At 36.1% G+C, this 19,316-nt stretch overlaps 1 protein-coding gene across 7 annotated transcripts in view; it reads right to left on the reverse strand.

Moving 5' to 3' along the window:
* Window positions 1–6,104: 6,104 nt before the first annotated feature.
* ZNF484 (zinc finger protein 484) overlaps window positions 6,105–19,316 on the reverse strand; it is a 33,590-nt gene continuing 20,378 nt past the window's right edge. For 6 of the 7 annotated variants that reach the window (XM_043453586.1, XM_043453584.1, XM_043453587.1 and 3 more), the window contains 3 exons: window positions 15,246–15,372; window positions 14,893–14,988; window positions 6,105–8,904 (listed from right to left, as the gene is read on the reverse strand). In XM_043453586.1, the coding sequence (XP_043309521.1) occupies window positions 6,590–8,904; window positions 14,893–14,988; window positions 15,246–15,372 (2,538 nt within the window). In that variant the 3' untranslated portion in view covers window positions 6,105–6,589. Of the gene's footprint in view, window positions 8,905–14,892; window positions 14,989–15,155; window positions 15,185–15,245; window positions 15,373–19,316 lie in introns of all 7 variants that reach the window. The other variant, XM_043453590.1, reaches the window with a different exon arrangement.

Here is a 19,316-nt window from a genome sequence, read left to right on the forward strand (position 1 = left end):
AAATATGGAAAATTTCATATTTCAGGCAGGAAAATCTGCATCCCAAGTTTCCAGGCTGAAATATGGAAAATTTCATATTTCAGGCAGAAAACTCTACACTCCAAGTTTCTGGGCTGAAATATGGAGAAATTCACAATGTACCATTCCATGAGAAGAGAGATCGGGGGAGAGTGTTCTGTGAGTGTTGACTGCCATACCTGTTTTTACCCTGATTAGTGAATCTGTCCTGTCAGATGACTTCCCAGCAAGAGGAGGCAAGCAGTCTGTTTCTTTCATTAAACTCAAAAACTTTTCCAAAGCTGTTTGTGAATGAAGAGAAAAATGAACCAGTGAGGTTTTAAGGCAGGTTGAGGCTGCAATTATAGAGCTTCCACAGGGGGAACATATTGCTTTTACCATAAGGGCACAATTCCCAGGCTCACAAAGGCATGTTTTCTGGCTGTTTCAGAGTTGTGTAAAGACACAGGTAGGACACACTGTACCATTCCAGTTGAGATAAGATGTCACGGGGAGAGTGTTCTGTGAGTGTGGATTGCCAAACCTGTTGTTACCCTGATCAGAGAATCTGTCCTGTCAGAAGACTTCCCAGCAAGAAGTGGCAAGCAGTCTGTTTCTTTCAGAAAACTCAAAAACTAGACCAAAGCTGCTGTTGTAATGAAGAGAGACATGAACCAGTGTGTTTTTCTGGCCAAATCGAGGCTGCAACTATTCAGTTTTCACAAGTAGAAAACACTTTTGCCATCAGGCACCAATTCCCAGGTTCACAAAAACATGTTTCCCTGCGTTTTCAGAGTTCTGTAAAGACATTCCTATGAAACGATGTACCATTCCTTGAGAAAAGATGTCAGGGGATAGTGTTCTATGGGTGTTGACTGCCATACCTGTTGTTACTCTGATTAGGTGAAATTTTACTGTCAGATGACTTCCCAGCAAAAAGTTGGAAGCATGCTTTTTATTTCAGAAAACTCAAAATTGTGAACAAAGCAGTTGAAAAGAAAAATGAAGAAGTGTGTTTTTCTTGCAAGTTTAAGGCTGCAACTATGCAGCTTATACTGGGGGAAATACTTCTTTTGCCATAAGTTCCCAATTCCCAGGTTTGCAAAATCATGCTTTCCTGTAGTTTCAGAACTGGGTAAAGACCTCTTAGGATACAATGTACCATTCCATGAGAAAACAGGTCAGAGGAGAGTGTCCTGTGAATGTTGACTGCCATATCTGCTTTTACCCTGATTAGGTGCTGCTGTTACTCTGAAATAGTGCTGTTATGTGACTTCCCAGCAAGAAGTAACAAACAGCCTGTTGTTTTTGTTTTGTTTTGTTTTGTTTTCAGAAAACTCCAAAATTTGACAAAAGCTGTTGTATTGAAGAGAAAAATGAACCAGTGTGTTTTTCTGGCAGGTTTGAGGCTGGAATTACCCAGCTTCCAGAGGTGAAAAATACAACTTTTACCATAAGGGCCCAGTTCCCAGGTTCACAGAAGCATGTTTCCTGGCTGTTTCAGAGTCGTGTAAAGACACACCTATGACACAGTGGACCATTCCATGAAAAAGGTTGTCAGGGCAGTGTTGTGTGAGTGTTGACTGCCATATCTGTTGTTACCCTGATTAGGTGATTCTGTACAGTCAGACAACCTCCCAATGAGAAGTGGCAAGCAGCATGTTTCTTTTGGAAAACTCAAAAACTTAACCACAACTGTTGTTGTCATGAAGAGAAAAATGAACCAGTGTGTTTTTCTGGCAGGTTTGAGGCTGGAATTATCCAGCTCATAAATGTGGAAAATACATGTTTTACCATAAGGGCCCAATTCCCAGTTTCACAAAAGCATGTTTCCTGGCAGCTTCAGAGTTGTGTAAAGATACACCTAGGACACATTGTACCATTCCATGAGAAAAGATGTCAGGGGAGATTTTTCCCTGAGAGTTGATTTCCATACCTGTTGTTATTAGGTGAAACAATACTGTCTCTGCCTGAAGTTGGAAGGAGCCTGTTGCTTTCATAAAACTCCAAAACTTAACCAAAGCTATTGCTTTAATGAGAAAAATGAAACTGTGTTTTTCTGGCAGCTTTGAGGCTGAAACTATCCAGCTTTCACAGTGGGAAAATACTTCTTTTGCCATCAGGCCCCAATTCCCAGGTTCACAAAATCATGTTTCCCTGCAGTTTCAGAACTGTGTAAAGACACTCCTAGGACACACTGTACCTTTCCATGAGAAAACAGGTCAGAGGAAAGTGTTATTTGAGTGTTGACTGCCATACCTGCTGTGACACTGATTAAGTGAAACAGTACTCATGGGACTTCCTGGCAAGAAGTGGCAAACAGTCCGCTTCTTTCAGAAAAATAAAAAACTCAACCAAAGCTGTTGCATTGAAGGGAAAAATGAACCAGTGGGTTTTTCTGGCAGGATGAGGCCGCATATTTCCAGCTTCCTAAGGTGAAAAATATAGGTTTTGGCATCAGGGCCCAATTCCCAGGTTTATAAAAGCATGATTCCTGGACATATTGTACCATTCCATGAGAAAAGATGTCAGGGGAAAGTGTTCTGTGAACAAAGTGACTTACAAACGCATGCTCAGAATGGAACTCATTCATAAGTACGGGATTTATTGTAATATATAAAGCTTAACTAGGACTAGAAATTCAGAAACTATGAAAGAAGAGACGGGCATATTTAAACATGTAAAAAAAATTACTTGTGAATGAGAACTATCATATACAAAGTCAAGAGACAATAAGTTTTTTTTTTAAGTTACTACATTTAGTATATAAAGAGCTGTAACATACTGACAAGACAATCCAAAAAGCAAAATTTATGAACAGTTTATAAAGACAACCTGCAAATTAGCAAAGTGGTAAAGGAACTTTTAAACAGGTATATCAATATGTCCATTAAAATAAAACGTTATCACTTTGAAATCATAAAATTCCTCAAGGTTAAAGAATAATAGCTACTTTTAATAGAGGGGAAGGGCACATTTTTATACTATTAGAAATATGAAATATTAGTAGTATTCAAGAGAAATCTTGCAACCTCTGTAAAAATAGGAAAACAATTCAATCCATCAATCTCATTTTTACAAGGGAAAAGAAGGCTCTGGTAGGTAAGAGCATGATTATGTTGTCCTCTAACCTGTTTTCTGTGCCACCTCTTGAGAATGGTGGATCAGTTTTCCTCGTGGCAAAACTGTCAATAAACAGTGGCAAGTGGTTGGAAAAAATATGGCATGTCCACACCATGGGCTCTTCAGTTGGTTAAAAGTACTATTGAGTGCAAAAGATGCAAAAATGCATGTATAATTCTATATTAAGATAATGAAAACACACATATGTGTGCACAAATAACATATTAATGTGTCCATATGTGATCATGTGTAAAAAGAAAAATATAAGAAGCTCATCAACATTGCTTATCTGTTGACAGACTGTTGATGGCTGGAGTTACTAAGAATGGAGAAAGTATAAAATTCAAGAGACAAAATATGTCACACTTAATAAAGTTTTGCATGTATGCATATGTGTGTGTTTAATTAAATGAGAGGCAATTTTTGGACTGGCCTATTTATCCCCATTTGTTCTACAGACATGAGCATGAAAACAAAGCAATAAACAAGATGAAAAATTGCTTCTAGAGGAAGACTTCTTCCACTGTATCAAATATATAGTTTCCTCCTAGTATTAATTTTGTGGCATTTTAAGAAAATGATATATTCTTAGAAGATTTACTTTTCTTAGTTATTTATCTATTGTCAGTAAGGTGTAACTCATGGACAAAGACATATACAAATTACAATAATCATAGGGCCTCTCTATTGTGTATGCTTAGTCACTCAGTTATGTCCAACTCTTTGCATCCCCATGGAGAGTAGCCCACCAGGCTCCTCTGTCCAGGGGGATTCTCCAGGCAAGCATACTGGAGTGGGTTGCCATGCTCTCCTCCAGGGGGTCTTCCAAACCCAGGTCTCCTGCACTACAGGTGAATTCTTATCTATCTGAGCCACCAGGGAAGCCTTTTTAAAAATATAATTATAAATTATATAAATTATAAATGAATAATTTCTAATTCTGACTTGTGTGAGAAAACGTTCTCACTTTTAAGAAATAGACAATTTTACTTGTGTATAAATACAGAATACTGAAAACTGATTTATGAAAGAAAATATTCCCATATTTAGTGCATTAATCTTCCTCTAACAGAAATTTTCTGATAACTTCCAACTGTGGACTTTTCTAGTTATTGCTTTTATAGGTTTTTCCCTCCAAAATGAGTTTCTCTAATGAAGTATAATTTGTGAATGCACTTCAACTCAAATTTAATCAGACAAAGTACTCCCCCCTATGAATTATCTGATGCATAAATATTGGTTTGAGTGAAAGCTTTCTCATACTTACTGAATTGACAGAACAAGATTCTTTTTTGAAAAATTAACATAAACTGCACTTTAATTTAAAAATTTATATTTTAAGCTGTCTTAAAATAGTTTTGCTGTAAATACAAATAAACTGTATAACAGTACTATCATAAAAAGATGTGGCTAACTCACACTACTTTCCCTAGTCAAGTCTGTACCCTACATCTCCCTCAATCAGTTTATACTGACCTTGGGATTTACCTACTTAAGATTTAGTTCTCATATTCCACTGATAATTTTCCATCATCCATTCCTCAGTTAATTCCTAAGTATCCTTTGAGATACAGGGAGGCCCACAAAACAGTCTTCCTTTGTCCTAGGAATTAACAGTATGTTTACAAAAGGAAAAGTGTCTCTTTTTTGGGGGGGAGGGTCTTAGTAATAAATAACTGTATTTTTTTAAATGTATCTTGGAATAAAAAGGTTGAAAATCATCTTTCTGGGTTGACCAAAAAGTTCATTTGTGTTTTTCCATACTATCGCATGGAAAAACAAACATTTTGGCCAACTCAATATTTTTAAGTCACTGACTTCGACACCAGTTTTCATTAACTTAATCTTCTATTAATCATCCAAAGAAAATAAAAACATACTCTCAAAAAAGAAATCTAAGAGACTCCTTGCCAATCTCCTCCTTTTGCTAAAGTTTGACAGTCACTATAATAAAATTTTATACCACCAGAAGTAATGTTCTCACATTAGTTTATAAAGTGTTTAACACAAGAGTGAATGAAAATTTCTAGCAACAAAAATTGGGAGTAAAAACTATAGTTTTTCCAGTAGTCATGTACAGATACGAGAGCTGAACTATAAAAAAGACTGAGCACCAAAGAATTGATGCTTTTGAACTATGGTGCTGGAGAAGATTCAATCTTGAGAGTCCGTTGGACAGCAAGGAGATCAAACCAGTCAATCCTAAAGAAAACCAACCCTGAAGATTCATTGGAAGGACTGATCTGAAGTTGAAGTTCTAGTACTTTGGTCACTTGATATGAAGAGCTGACTCACTGGAAAAGACCCTGCTGCTGGAAAGATTGAAGGTAAAAGGAGAATGGGTTGACAGAGATGGTTAGCTAGCATCACTAACTCAATAGATATGAATTTTAGCCAATTCTGGGAGATAATGGGAGAGAGTGGAGCCTGGTGTGCTATAGTCCCTGGAGTTGCAGAGAGTGGGACATGAGTGAACAACAACCACAACAAACTTAGTATGTAATAAATAAGTAGAGAATGCATTAACAAAATTGGAAGGAAAGAATTCTAGGTTTTAAAACTCACTTTCTTAATTTGTCTCTAGAAAAAGAAATCATTTAAAAAGTAGAGGTTTCTGTAAAAGACAGTGAGAATCCAGAGTGCCTAATCTGTAACCTGTGGCTAACTTTCATGATCTCAGAACCAGCTATAGTGTAACAGATAATCTTTGGGGCTGCTGCTTACATTATTGATCACTTTTGGGATATAGTCTGGGAGCACTTTATACCTCTTGGGCATGAGTTACCTACTGCCATGGTAGGGAATTAATAAACAAGGAAACATGTTTGTTATCTAAAGATGCCTGTGAATATTCAGGTAAGTCTGTGGTTTTTGCCAACCTGGAAGTCAAATTATAAATTTTAAACTTATTAATCCAAATTTCCATACACTAATAAACATTGTAAGCTATAAATAATAGTGACATCCCAAAGAAAAGAAAAAAGTAGAGTCCATCTTTGTATCTTTAATGTCAATTTTCACAAAAACTTCTAGATTCTTTTTATTATACATCTGAATTGTCTATACTGTTGCCTTGATTTCAGTGTCCATAGAGTGCTTGGACAATGAAAAATTTTCTTGGAAATCTACTCAAGAAATTCCTTTGGTCAACATTGAATATTTTTGCTATATAGGGCATGAACAACTCAACAGCCCTGATTTATAAAGCTGCTTATCCAAAACGTGAAATAAGAACTATTGCCAAGTCATCTCCTTGCACATGTACTATTATTTGCAGGTGCTTAAAAATCCCAGTATCTGTCAAGTAAACAAGCATGCCATTAATCACTGCTTAAACACTTTCTCCAAAGTGTCTGCCCATACGTATAAAACTGGACATAAGCTATGAGATTCCGATATCCATACTTCTGACTAGATAGAGGAAAATTTACTTTGGTTACCTCTTGCTTTTTAGTCAAGCTATATATCCTCACAACTTTGTATCCCTACCCCATGATTGTGGCACCGGGCATTCTACTCCCTCAGTATTAGATTTCTGATGTACACTGAATTGTGTTTTCCAATTAAAGTCTTTCCTAAAGTCACTAGATTTATAAGGTTTCTGTTTAGTATGAATTTTCTGGTGTTTAATAAGATTTGATCTGATGGAGAAGGCCTTTCCACATTCAGTACACATATAAGGTTTCTCTCCTGTGTGAATTCGGTGATGTTCAAGGAGTTGTGACTTCTTAATAAAGCCCTTCCCACAATCACTGCATTTATAGGGTTTCTCTCCAGTATGAATTCTCCTATGTCGATTTAAATGTGACTTCTGGATGAATGACTTCCCACATTCAGTACAAATATAAGGTTTCTCTCCTGTATGAATTCTCTGATGCATAATGAGTGTTGATTTTCGTGCAAAGGCTTTCCCACATTCACTACACTCATAATGTCTTTCTCCAGTATGAGACTGCTGATGTATATGGAGGCCTGACTTTCGAGTGAAGGCTTTTCCACAGTCATCACATTTATAGGGTTTCTCGCCAGTATGAATTTTCTGGTGTGTAAAGAGATTTGATCTGTCCGTGAAAGCCTTTCCACATTCAGCACATCTGTAGGGTTTCTCTCCTGTGTGAATTTGCTGATGTACATGAAGTTGTGACTTCTTTGTGAAAGATTTCCCACAGTCACTGCATTCGTAAGGTTTCTCTCCAGTATGAATTCTCTCATGTGTAATAAAATGTGACTTGTGGAAGAAGGCCTTCCCACATTCAGTGCAAACATAGGGTTTTTCTCCTTTATGAATTCTCTGGTGCATACTCAGTGTTGACTTCTGAATAAATGCTTTCCCACATTCATTGCATTCATAATGTCGCTCTCCAGTGTGACATTTCTGATGTATCCTGAGCCGTGACTTCCAGGTGAATGATTTCCCACAGTCACTGCATTTATAGGGTTTCTCTCCAGTATGAATTTTTTGATGTTTAATGAGATTTGACCTGTCAGTAAAGGCCTTCCCGCATTCAGTACATATATAGGGTCTCTCACCAGTATGAATTTTCTGGTGTATAATGAGATTTGTCCTGTGAGTGAAGATCTTCCCACATTCTGAACATATGAAGGGATTCTCCCCTGTGTGAATTCGCTGATGCACATGGAGTTGTGACTTCTTTATAAAGGACTTCCCACAGTCATTGCATTCATAAGGTTTCTCTCCAGTATGAATTCTCTCATGTGTAATAAAATGTGACTTTCGGATAAAGGCTTTCCCACATTCAGTACATACATATGGTTTTTCTCCTGTGTGAATTTTCTGATGCATACTTAGTGTTGATTTTCTTGTGAAAGATTTTCCACACTCAATACATTCAAAGTGCTTCTTGCCAGTATGAGCTTTTTTGTGTATACTGAGATTTGAATTGTTAGAGACATTTTTTCCACATTCACTGTAATCATAGGGGTTTTTTCCTCCAGTAGGAATTCTCTGGAGTCTGAACAGATCTAACTTCTTGATAAAGGCTTTTCCATGTGCACTGCATTTATAGTCAGTCTCCTCAGTATGAGGAGTTTTCTCATGGCTTGAGTTGGAAAATTTCTTCCCAGATTCAGTGCCTACGTAGGGTTTTTCTCTTGTATAAACATGAGGCACAGCAAATTGGGACTTCTGAGTGAAGATCATCTCACATTTGGTGCACTCATGATGTTTCTCTTCAGTGTAAATCCTTTGATGTGCAAAAAGGTGTGTCTTATGGGTGGAGAGTTTTACACAATCAGAGAATAAATGGAAGTCCTCCCCAGCATGATGTTTTTGATGCTGAATGAGAGCTTGCTTACTCAGAAGTTTCTTACATTGATTATATTCACAAGCATTCATTTCTGTATGAGAATTCATAAGGGTAAAAGTATTAACATATCCAATAATCTTATCAAAATTTTCTGTTGCACTGTTTCCATTACAATTACATAAGCTTACAATAGGCTTCAAACTCTTTTGAAATGAGTTACAGTAATGGAGTCTTTTTCTTGAAGGAACAAGGTTTGTGTTTACATGAAATTTTTTCCCAATGTCTTTATTATAGTCACAGTTCCCCTTATTAGCTAGTATATCCTTGTTGGTGAAGATGATAGGACTTAAATGTTTGTTCTGGTTTTCCTTTTCTCTTCTTGTCTGTTTATCATCTTGCCAAAATTCTTCTAAAATGGAATATAGGTCATCTCTTGGGAAGACATGTATTCCCTCAAACCAGACTGAAACATCTTCAGATAGTCCCTGTTGTGATGTTCCAAAACCAATACCCTGATCTAAAAAATAAAATACACAAAGAACAGTTAGCAAAACACAGAAGGGATGATAGAGTGGATACAAGGTGAACATAGAGAAATGGGAGAGGTTCTATATAAATGTAATAACAAATATAGATAAATATATAAAATGAGAATAAATATGTATAATAATCTTTTTATATGAAATAATATGCAATAATAAAATAAGGCCTTACATTACATTTACTGTCTGATAAACAATAGAATTTAGGTGTCTCAGGCATTGTTCTAACTCATTTAAACATCAACATAACCTTTTGCTATTAATGTTATTATTGTCCTACTTTACAGATGAGGAAACTGAGCCACAGAAGAGTTAAGTAATGTGCCCAAATCAAATGCTTAGTAATTGGGGAAGACAAGATTCAAACTGAAATATGCTGTTCTGAACATGTAGCAGAACTAATAATAGGTGTTAGAAGAACAAAGTGACAAACCATGTGGCTAAAAAATATTTCTGAGTCTAGATTCTTACTCTCCTTCATCTATAAATCCTAATCTCTCTGCTTTCTCTATTCCCTATTAACCACTGTGCCCCAAATACAAATTTACTTATATACAGAAATCTATCATAGCCTCAGTCATCCTGAATTAGCTTTACCATTACAAACAGTAAATATATATCTATGATTCAATTCTTTATGCCTGGTTTTGGGGTGCAGATACACACATTTAATAAGGAAGAATATAACAGCAAAAAGGGCCAACTCTGAAGCAGAGACAGAAGCTGTTCATTAAAATCTGTCCCCTTCCTTCAGCAGTGTTAAGCTTGTAGCCAAGCATGTGTCTGTCTCAAAACAACAGGCATATACAGCCTCATTTGTAGGTAAATCCAGGTAATTCACTTATCACCATTCAAATGAGAGCAGGAATTATATTTGTTGTAATCAGGTCAATGTTTTAAGGAAGTAAGTGTGTCTTCCATAACTCTCTTCCCACTGGCTATATTACAAACTTGATAGCTCAGTTCTCTGTTGCTGGTGATGCCCGAGACAAAAGATTAGAAAACTACAGCCCTCAGGCTAAATCCAGGGCAGGTTAATGTTTATGTTCTCTAAGTCACTGTTTCTTGGGGTCTATCAATGACAGGAGGTGGGTTTTACTCCAATATGCCATTCTTGCCTACAATAAGAATCACTAATATCCCCAACTGTGGAATAGTGTATAACACATAGCAGAGTCAGTTCTGATGAGGTGGATGAACCTATAATCTATTATACAGAGTGAAGTGAGTCAGAAAGAGAAAGATAAATATCGTATTCTAATGCATATATACAGAATCTAGAAAAATGGTTCTGAAGAATTTATTTACAGGGCAGCAATGGAGAAACAGACATAGAGAATAAACTTATGGACACAGGGAGAGGGGAGGAGAGGGTGAGATGCATGGAAAGAGTAACATGGAAACTTACATTACCATGTGTAAAATAGAGAGCCAATGGGAATTTGCTATATGGCTCAGGAAACTCAAACAGGGGTTCTGTATCAATCTAGAGAGGTGGGATGGGGAGGGAGATGGGAGGGAGTTTCAAAAAGGAGGGGATATATGTATACTTATGGCTGATTCATGTTGAGGCTTGACAGAAAACAACAAAATTCTGTAAAGCAATTATCCTTCAATAAAAAAAATTTTTTTAAGACATAGTAAAAAAAAAAAGTAAAAAAAAATTAATAAAGTAAAAATAAATAAAGACAATAGATTCTCAGTAAATACCTATATAAAAATCAGATTACTCTTTAATATAGACACAGTCTAACCTTGTATCCATTTCATTCTATCTCCAGGACCTTATAATGTTTGTAATATCCCCAAACACATTCTTTTAACTTTTATATTTTTGAGCTTCCCATGTGGCTGGCGCTAGTGGTAAAGAACCCACCTACCAATCCAGGAGATTTAAGAGACGTGGGTTCAATCCTTGGATTGGGAAGAAGCCCTGGAGAAGGAAATGGCAACTCATTGCAGTATTCTTGCCTGGAGAATTCCATGGACAGAGCCTGATGGGCTATACAGTCCATGGGGTTGCATAGACTTGGACATGACTGAAGTGACTTAACACACATTACAGTTTTACTCACACATATTAATGTTTTCATTAAGCCTGAGGACCTCTAATATTAGATTCCTAAACATGGCTTTCATCTTTTGCAACTTTTCACTTTCTTTAGTTTATAAACCCACTGCTATGCCTGACAGCATTTACATTATTATTGATGATGTTCAATGTAAAAAATTTGCTCCTGTGGTAAAAAGTTTAATTATTCATAATTCTTCTGTCACAAACTGAATTACCAATTCAATAAAATACAAAGTCATAATTCAGGCCAAAAAAAATGAATGTATGTAAGCTAACTTTCCACCAGTCACTAAAGTCTATTTTATTACTGAATCTAAACATATATTCTTTTCCTTTTCTCCACTAAGCTTCCTTTTCCTGATCCTTTATTCCTTTCCAAATTCATTTCCTTTATGGATCATTTAGGGTTCTATGCTCTGAAAATGAATTTCAAACCTCAGAAAAACTCTAGGAAGGCTCTCTTTTCTCTTAACTTAAAAATAAACACAGATATTCTGAGCCTTACAAAGTCATATTTGATCGGCATAGATGTGCACAATAATAAATGCTTAATGCTCAAAGGCTTAAATTTTAAACATTTCTTTCAGTTGTCTTCCCTTCCCAATTACAATTATTGGTCCTTCAAATTACTCTTAGCAGAAAAAATTTCAAATCCCTCTGAAATAGAGCAAAATAACTGCTTCTGCCTATCACCTAAAGAATTTAATTTCACTAAATATTCTCTAGAGAAACATTTTTGAAATAGGTAAAACACTCTGTTGTCATTCCAATTAATGTCATTTTCTCTCTGTTTTTGTGGGTCAGAGAGTTAGAAAAGGGAAAAAGCAATGTATGCTGTAATAGGTCCAATAAAAGATGTAAGTGAAACATGAGAGCAAAGTATAAGTATGTAGATTATCTGAATAGGCAGACAGATCAGAAAATAAAGGGTCAGATACAGGGAAATAATTAAAGAAAATGTTAAAATGAAGCAAACATGATTATGGAAACTAAACAAAGATAAATGTGAATTGCAAACATGAGGCATGTTCTTCCTTTAGTTTATTAATCTATTGAGAGAAGAATTTCTCATATGTTAGGCAATATTTTGCATCATATAGCTACGACAAGATAAGCACCATATTTTAACCAGTAGCACCTAGGAAAAAAAATTTTTTAAGAAGAACCAGCACATCAAAACGGGTTAGAATAATTCAAGCATAAGTAAATTTAGACATGGTTTTAGGTTTTACTTTTCACTGGAAAGTAAAAGGAGAAGGGCATCTAAATGATAACTTTCTAAAAGAGAAAAACTAGTAGAAAGAGCATAAAGAATTGTTTGAGAAGATGAATCACAGGGAAAAGCAAAAACATGACAACATTAAAAGAATAAACAACAATAAAATATGACAACATTTAGAAAGGTGTGCCACTTGCTTTAGCATGCTGCATTGTAACTGCTCTTCCTTCACACAAGTAGCTGCCTGATGGGCCCTTATATGCATAAGGTATCAATTGTTCCCCTGAGAGCGTTATACAATGAGAGTCAATCTGATCTGTTTCCTTAATTCTGGTGTCAGTCATGGCTTATGCCAGAACTGAGACAAATGATTCAATTTGAGACACATACATAGGTCTTAAGCCACTTTAAGGAGGGCCTAGTCCTTTACATCTGTCCCAGAATACCAACTATAACTTCCAACTTCAATTGGTTAAATATATGACATAGACTTGTGGGAATCAGCAAATGCAGCATAAAGTAGCACAGCTCAAAGTATGTACTCAGCAGCAGGCAGAAAAACCAGAGAACAAGAGAAGAAAGACCCCCTTGGTGGTGGTCATCATCCAAAGATCCTGCTTACTAAACAAACTGTTAAGTCACCTGCAGAGGAGCAATGGACTCCCACACCAAACTTGGTTCAGATGTCAAGAGTGATGATTTGACACATAACCAATAAGATAAGAAAAAGTTCATTACTCATTTAATGAGGCTTTTGAAGGGAAAGCTCCCAAGCAGGTCTAAAAGTGGCTTATGAGAGTGAGAAAAGGAAACTGGCTTGGGTTTTTTATAGTAGTTTGGGGATGGTGCTAAGCTGACTGATACAGAGCAACTTCCCACTAGCACTAATGGAGAGAGCATCTGGGTTGTCTTGTAGTCTGCCCAGATGTGGGGCAGAAGATGAAGAGAGAGTGGTGAAGTTTGGAAGGTGTCAGTAGTCAAATACCAAAAATGAAATCAGAATCTATTACAAGGTACATGATAAGATGTTCAATACATGTTGTTATTAGAAAAACACAAATTAAAACAAATAGAAATTAAAATCCACTAGATTATGAGAAATTATTAGAAATATGGGCAGGCATGTGGAGAAACTGATGCCTTTGTATGTTTAGAGGATTTTAGACCAATACATCCAATCTAGAAAACAATATAGTTATACTTAGTGAAATAAAGCATTAGTATATTCATTAATAAAACACTCCCACTACTCTTCCTCAAGAAATTCTTGTTTCCTATAAGAATAGTTCTTGAAGAAATTTATTATAGTACTAGCTATAGTAGCTAGAAAGCTGGACAAGTAAATGTGGCATATATATATGTATATACTATGGAATGTATGCATCAATTAGAAGCAATGAGCTAGAAAAACAGTGTAACATGAACCAATTTAGTGCTGAGAGGAAAAAATAAACTAAGTAGGATATATAGCACAGTACCATTTTTTTTTTCATTTTTTTTTTTAATGAACAATAACTGCTTTTATTTAAATATGAACTGGAGATTAATACCACAAAAGACATGTTCACTGGATGAGATTTATGGTGTAGTTATTTCTTGGTGTGTATTCAAAATAGTCTTTTTTTTTTTATTTTATTTTTTTTTCATTTATTTTTATTAGTTGGAGGCTAATTACTTTACATTATTGTAGTGTTTTTTGTCATACATTGACATGAATCAGCCATGGATTTACATGTATTCCCCATCCCGATCCCCCCTCCCACCTCCCTCTCTACCCTATCCCTCTGGGTCCATTTTTAGAAATTAAAATGACCAACAATTTAAATTTTACAAATACCCGACAAATTCAAGAATAAATTGCAAGCAAACATATAAAATACAGTAGAGCAACTGCCTCTGGGAAGAATAAAAATGAGTAGGGAGTGAGGATTAAAAGGGATAAATAAAAAAATAAAATAAAACTTAAAAAAAAAAATTGTAAAATAGGGGATTCCCTGGCTATCCACTGGTTAGGACTCAGTTTCCACTGCAGGGCATGACGGTTCGATCCCTGGCCGGAGGAACTAAGATCCCTCATGCTGCAGGGTGTGGACCAAAAAAAAAATTACAAAAGGATTAAAATAAGAAGCTATCCCCAAATGTAAGTAATGGAAATCTCAAAGCCAACAGTTGAGGGAGAGGCATGGGGGATGACATAATATGGCCATCTCTAGATGACAATTCTGAAGCACCTTAAGGGAAAAGAAAGAAAATGAAGGGAAATAAGCAGGTGAGTGACCCAAAATAATTTTTTTAAGGCAATTTTATGAGTACCTGAATGTGTAAGGAAAGGATTTAAGACATTGACAGATTAAAAAAAAATTTTTTTTAATACTATAAAAAGGGAGAAAAAGCAAAACAAAAGAAAAAGGATCCTACAGCCAATGTACCAGTAACTGTAGCATATCCCTCTTAAAGAGTCAAGCAAAGAAGACACTGATATTGGAAGGGGCCTTAAGTGGGAATGGCATTTAGATGTCTTAACAGACCAATACCAGCTCTATCCATGCAGTTTCAAAAGTTCAGAATGTCAGAGAAATATCATATTAAAAGCACTTCAAAGCTGCCAAACTCTGCCAGTAAAACTGTGATTTGGTTATACAATCTCCTATGATTTTGGTTCCTACTCACCTAGACAGCTCTGGCTTGAGGTTTTGTCATTCCACATAAATGGTTCTTCTCCCCACTCCAAGTTGAAAATGACTTCTGGTTTGGGAACTTGACATCCTGATGATAAGAAACAACAAAGCCCTCCATTTACTTTTCAGAAAAGTTCATGGAGAACAGAAGTATATTCTTAATGTCCAAAAGAGATGGTTAAGAACATAGAACAAAATAAGGGCAAAACTATTACATACTTCAGATGTCCTACAGTCTTTAGAAGTCCCACATACCTTAGAAACACCAGATTTCATAAATCCCACTGAAGAAAAAAAAAAATACACTCAATTAGATACAGCCTTACCCAGCAGAGCTGTGCTTACCCACTGAGATCAAGTTGAAATAGTTCTCCAGCATTACATCCCTGTACAGACTTTTCTGAGCAAGGTCCAATTGTTGCCACTCCTCCCTGCTGAAGTCTACAGATATATCTTTGAAAGACACTGATCCCTGGAAAAACACGTGTTTATTCAATGAAAAGCATCAGGATGGTAGGATAAGAGCAAGATATTTATGAACTTATTTTTAACAATTTTTAACCTGATGCAACATATAAGATTCTCACTAAATACCTAAATTTGACATTATTATTTCAAGGAAAAAATAAATATTAAAAGTATCAGGTCATTCTTTCTGTGGCTCTAGTAATATGGGGTTTTGTTTTTATCTGTGTGCTGGTTACAAAAGAATAAACTGAAAACTCATCAAGCTGCAAACCTGATTTCTGCATTCTTTTCCATGTATGCCATATTTCATTAGCACTTCACTTAGAAAAGCAATGATTTTTCAGATATAAAATCAGAAGCACAAGCAACCAAAGAAAAACTAGATAAATTGGACTTTATCAAAATTTAAAACTTTGTGCTAAAAAGAATACCATTAAGAAAGTGAAAAGATAAGGGAATTTGCTGGCAGTCTGGTGTTAGGTCTCTGCACCACCACTTCAGGGGGCACGGTAGGGGAACTAAGATCCCCATGCTATACCCAATGGCCAAAAATGAAAAATAAACAAACAAAAATAACAACAATTTAAAAAAAAACAGAGCTAACAAAAAGTAAATGTTTACTTAGAAAAGAAAGTAAAAACAACTCAAAGACTAGGGGGAAATGTCTGCAATTATACATCTGATAAAGGACTTGTGTAAAGAATATATAAAGAACTCTTACAACTCAATAAAAAGATAGGTGATGCAATTAAAAATGGACCAAGGGGACTTCCCTGATGATCCAGTGGCTAAAACTCCATGCTCCCAATGCAGGGGGCCTGGGTTCAATCCCCAGTCAGGGAGCTAGATTCCACATGCTGTAACAAAAGATCCTGGATTCTGCTACAAAGTTTGAACATCCCTCGGGCCACAGCTAAGACCTGGCACAGTCAAATAAACAAATAAATGGACCAAGAAGAATATATATATCTCCAAAGGAGATACACAAATGGCCAAAAAGCACAAAAGGTTCTCAATACAGGGATATCAAAATTCAAAGAAATACCCCCTTCAAATTCACTAAGATGATTATAAAATAAAAAATGCTCTGCTTGTGTGTATTGGTATTTTTATTATTTTTGTAGCAAAATAATAAATGAAATTAAATCTTGAATTCTGAAATTTAAAAAATGCTCCAATCATTAGTTATTAGTCATCAGGAAAATGCACCTATTAGGATGGCTATAATAATAAAAAACAAAAGGACACATAATATCAAGTACCAGTGGGGAAGTGGAGAAATTGGAACCCTCATATAGTAAAGGTGGGAATATAAAACAGTCTGGCACTTCCTCAAAAGGAGTAATATGAGCTAACGGTTCCACTTCTTGGTATATACCCAAGAGAAATCAAAACATTCATTCACATAAAACTTACATAGAAATGTTCATAGTAGCATTATTCCTAATAGTCAAAAACAGAAACAACCCAGGGTATCAACTAATGATGAATTTCAAAATGTGGTATATTCAAAGAAGAGATTATTCAGCCATAGAGAGGAATGAAATACTGATTTATGCTACACCGTATATGAATTTTGAAAATATTATGCTAAGTGAAATAAGCCAATCACAAAAGACCACATAGTATATGATTCCATTTACATGAGATGTCCAGGACAGGCAAACCTATTAGGACAGAAAGAAGATTGCTGGTTGCCCAGGAATGGGGTAATGAAAGGATGTGGTGGGGAGGGAGGTAGCAACAGCTAAAAGGTATGACTTTGGATAGGGGAGGAAAGAAAGTATTCTAAAACTGGATAAAGATTGCACAACTCCATGAATATACTAAAAATGACTGAATGTACACTTTAAATGGACAGTACATATGATATGTTTAGGTGACCCTTTTGAGGCACTGTCATAATCCAGATGGCATATAAGAGTTTGTGACAGTCCAGGGTTTCTTCCAGCAATAACTATACATGCCAGATGAAATACTGAAACTATCTATTTGAAAATACTGGAAGCAGTTAGGTGCTAAGACTCTACAGACAACATTTAAGGTAACCACTTTTACACTAGGAGTATTTATCAATTCTGGGTGTGGTAAAAGGTGAAAACCCAGGCTTTGAACCAGTAGAAGGCTAAAGTTGGGTGATAGAGAAACCAGAATTCAAACACATGGACAGTTTTTCCCCTAAGACGTCTGCCAAATTCTAGGGCTGTATGAGCAGAAGACTAAACACTTAAGCAGATAGCCTCTGAAAAGCAAGGCAAAATGTTAGTAGTCTGGTAAGAAAACACTGTCGGCACCTATCAAGAGGAGGGTCCACAGAGGGCAAACTGGGCTCTCAGCTAAAAATCCTGGATGGTCAGAGTGAACCAGAGGTAGACTATTATCAGGGCTTCAACTTGGTCCTGATTCAACACAACACTGTGCCTGACTAGACAAAGGTGTTGCTATCTATCTGCTAAGGGAAACAAGAATCCTCTCCCGAGAAAGTTTGTTATTGTTCAGTCACTAAGTCGTGTCTGACCCTTTGTGACCCCATGGACTGCAGCAAACTAGGCTTCCCTGTCCTTTGCTATCTCCTGGAGTAGTGCTCAAACTCATGTTCATTGAGTCAATGATGCCACCCAACCATCTCATCCTCTGTGGTTCCCTTCTCCTCCTGCCCTCAGTCTTTCCCAATGAATATTCAGGATTGATTTCCTTTAAGATTGACTGGTTTGATCTCCTTGCAGTGCAAGGGACTCTCGAGAGTCTTCTCTACCACCACCACCACTCAAAAGCAACATTCTTTGGTGCTCAGCCTTCTTTATGGTCCAACTTTTACATCCATATGTGACTAATGGAAAAATCACCACTTTGACTATTTGGACCTTTGTTGGCAAAATAATGTCTCTGCTTTTTAACACACTGTCTAGGTCTGTCATAGCTTTCCTCCCAAGGAGCAAGTGGCTTTTAATTTCAAGGTTTCAGTCACCATCTGCAGTGATTTTGGAGCCCAAGAAATAAAATCTGTCACTGTATCCATTTTTTCTCATCTATTTGCCACGAAGTGATAGAACCACATGCCATGATCTTAGTTTTTTGAATGTTGAGTTTTAAGCCAGCTTTTTCACTCTCCTCTTTCACCTTCATCAAGAGGCTCTTTAGTTCCTCTTTGCTTTCTGCCAATAGGGTGGTGTCATCTGCATATCTGAGGTTATTGATATTTCTCCCAGTAATCTTGATTCCAGCTTGAGCTTCATCCAGCCCAGCATTTTGTATGATGTACTCAACATATAAGTTAAATAACTGAGAAAGATACCATAATCTAGATCCTTGACAATGCTTTTTATGTGTTTTGATACCATAAAAGAAATGCCTATCAAAAAACAGAACAAACTATCTAAAACCAAAGGGAAAAAAATTCAATAGAAACAGTCTTACAGGATTTTGGAGTTAGATGAAAAGGTGGAGAATTTCATCAGAGAAATGGAACTTATACTAAAAAAAAAAAAAAATGAAAATTGAAAAATTCAGTATCTAAAATTAAGAACTGAGAGGGGTTTAATAGCAGAATAACAGAATTACTGAAATGGAAGACTAGCAAACAGAAGACATCCAAACTGAACCACAGAGGTTTTTTAAATAAAAATAAGCACAAGAGCACGTGATGTATCACATGTACAACACCTTGGAAAGGAAAAACATATTGTTGTCTGAGACAATAAAGAGGAAGAATATGAGGCAGAAGCAAAATTTGAAAAGGAAAGGTGAATGACATCAACTCAAAGACTCAAAAAGTTTCTCAAATCCCACTTTATGAAACTGTAAATACTGACTATGCAAAAACAGTAATAATAATATCTTGTGAAGTTTAAAACATATGTAGAATTCAGATGCATAATAATGTAAAAATGAGAAGCAGTAAATGGAATTAAGATGTTTTAGCATCTATTAAGAAGGGGGTAAGATAAT

The sequence above is a fragment of the Cervus canadensis genome, chromosome 30 (assembly GCF_019320065.1).
Source record: "Cervus canadensis isolate Bull #8, Minnesota chromosome 30, ASM1932006v1, whole genome shotgun sequence".
Lineage (NCBI taxonomy): Eukaryota > Metazoa > Chordata > Mammalia > Artiodactyla > Cervidae > Cervus > Cervus canadensis.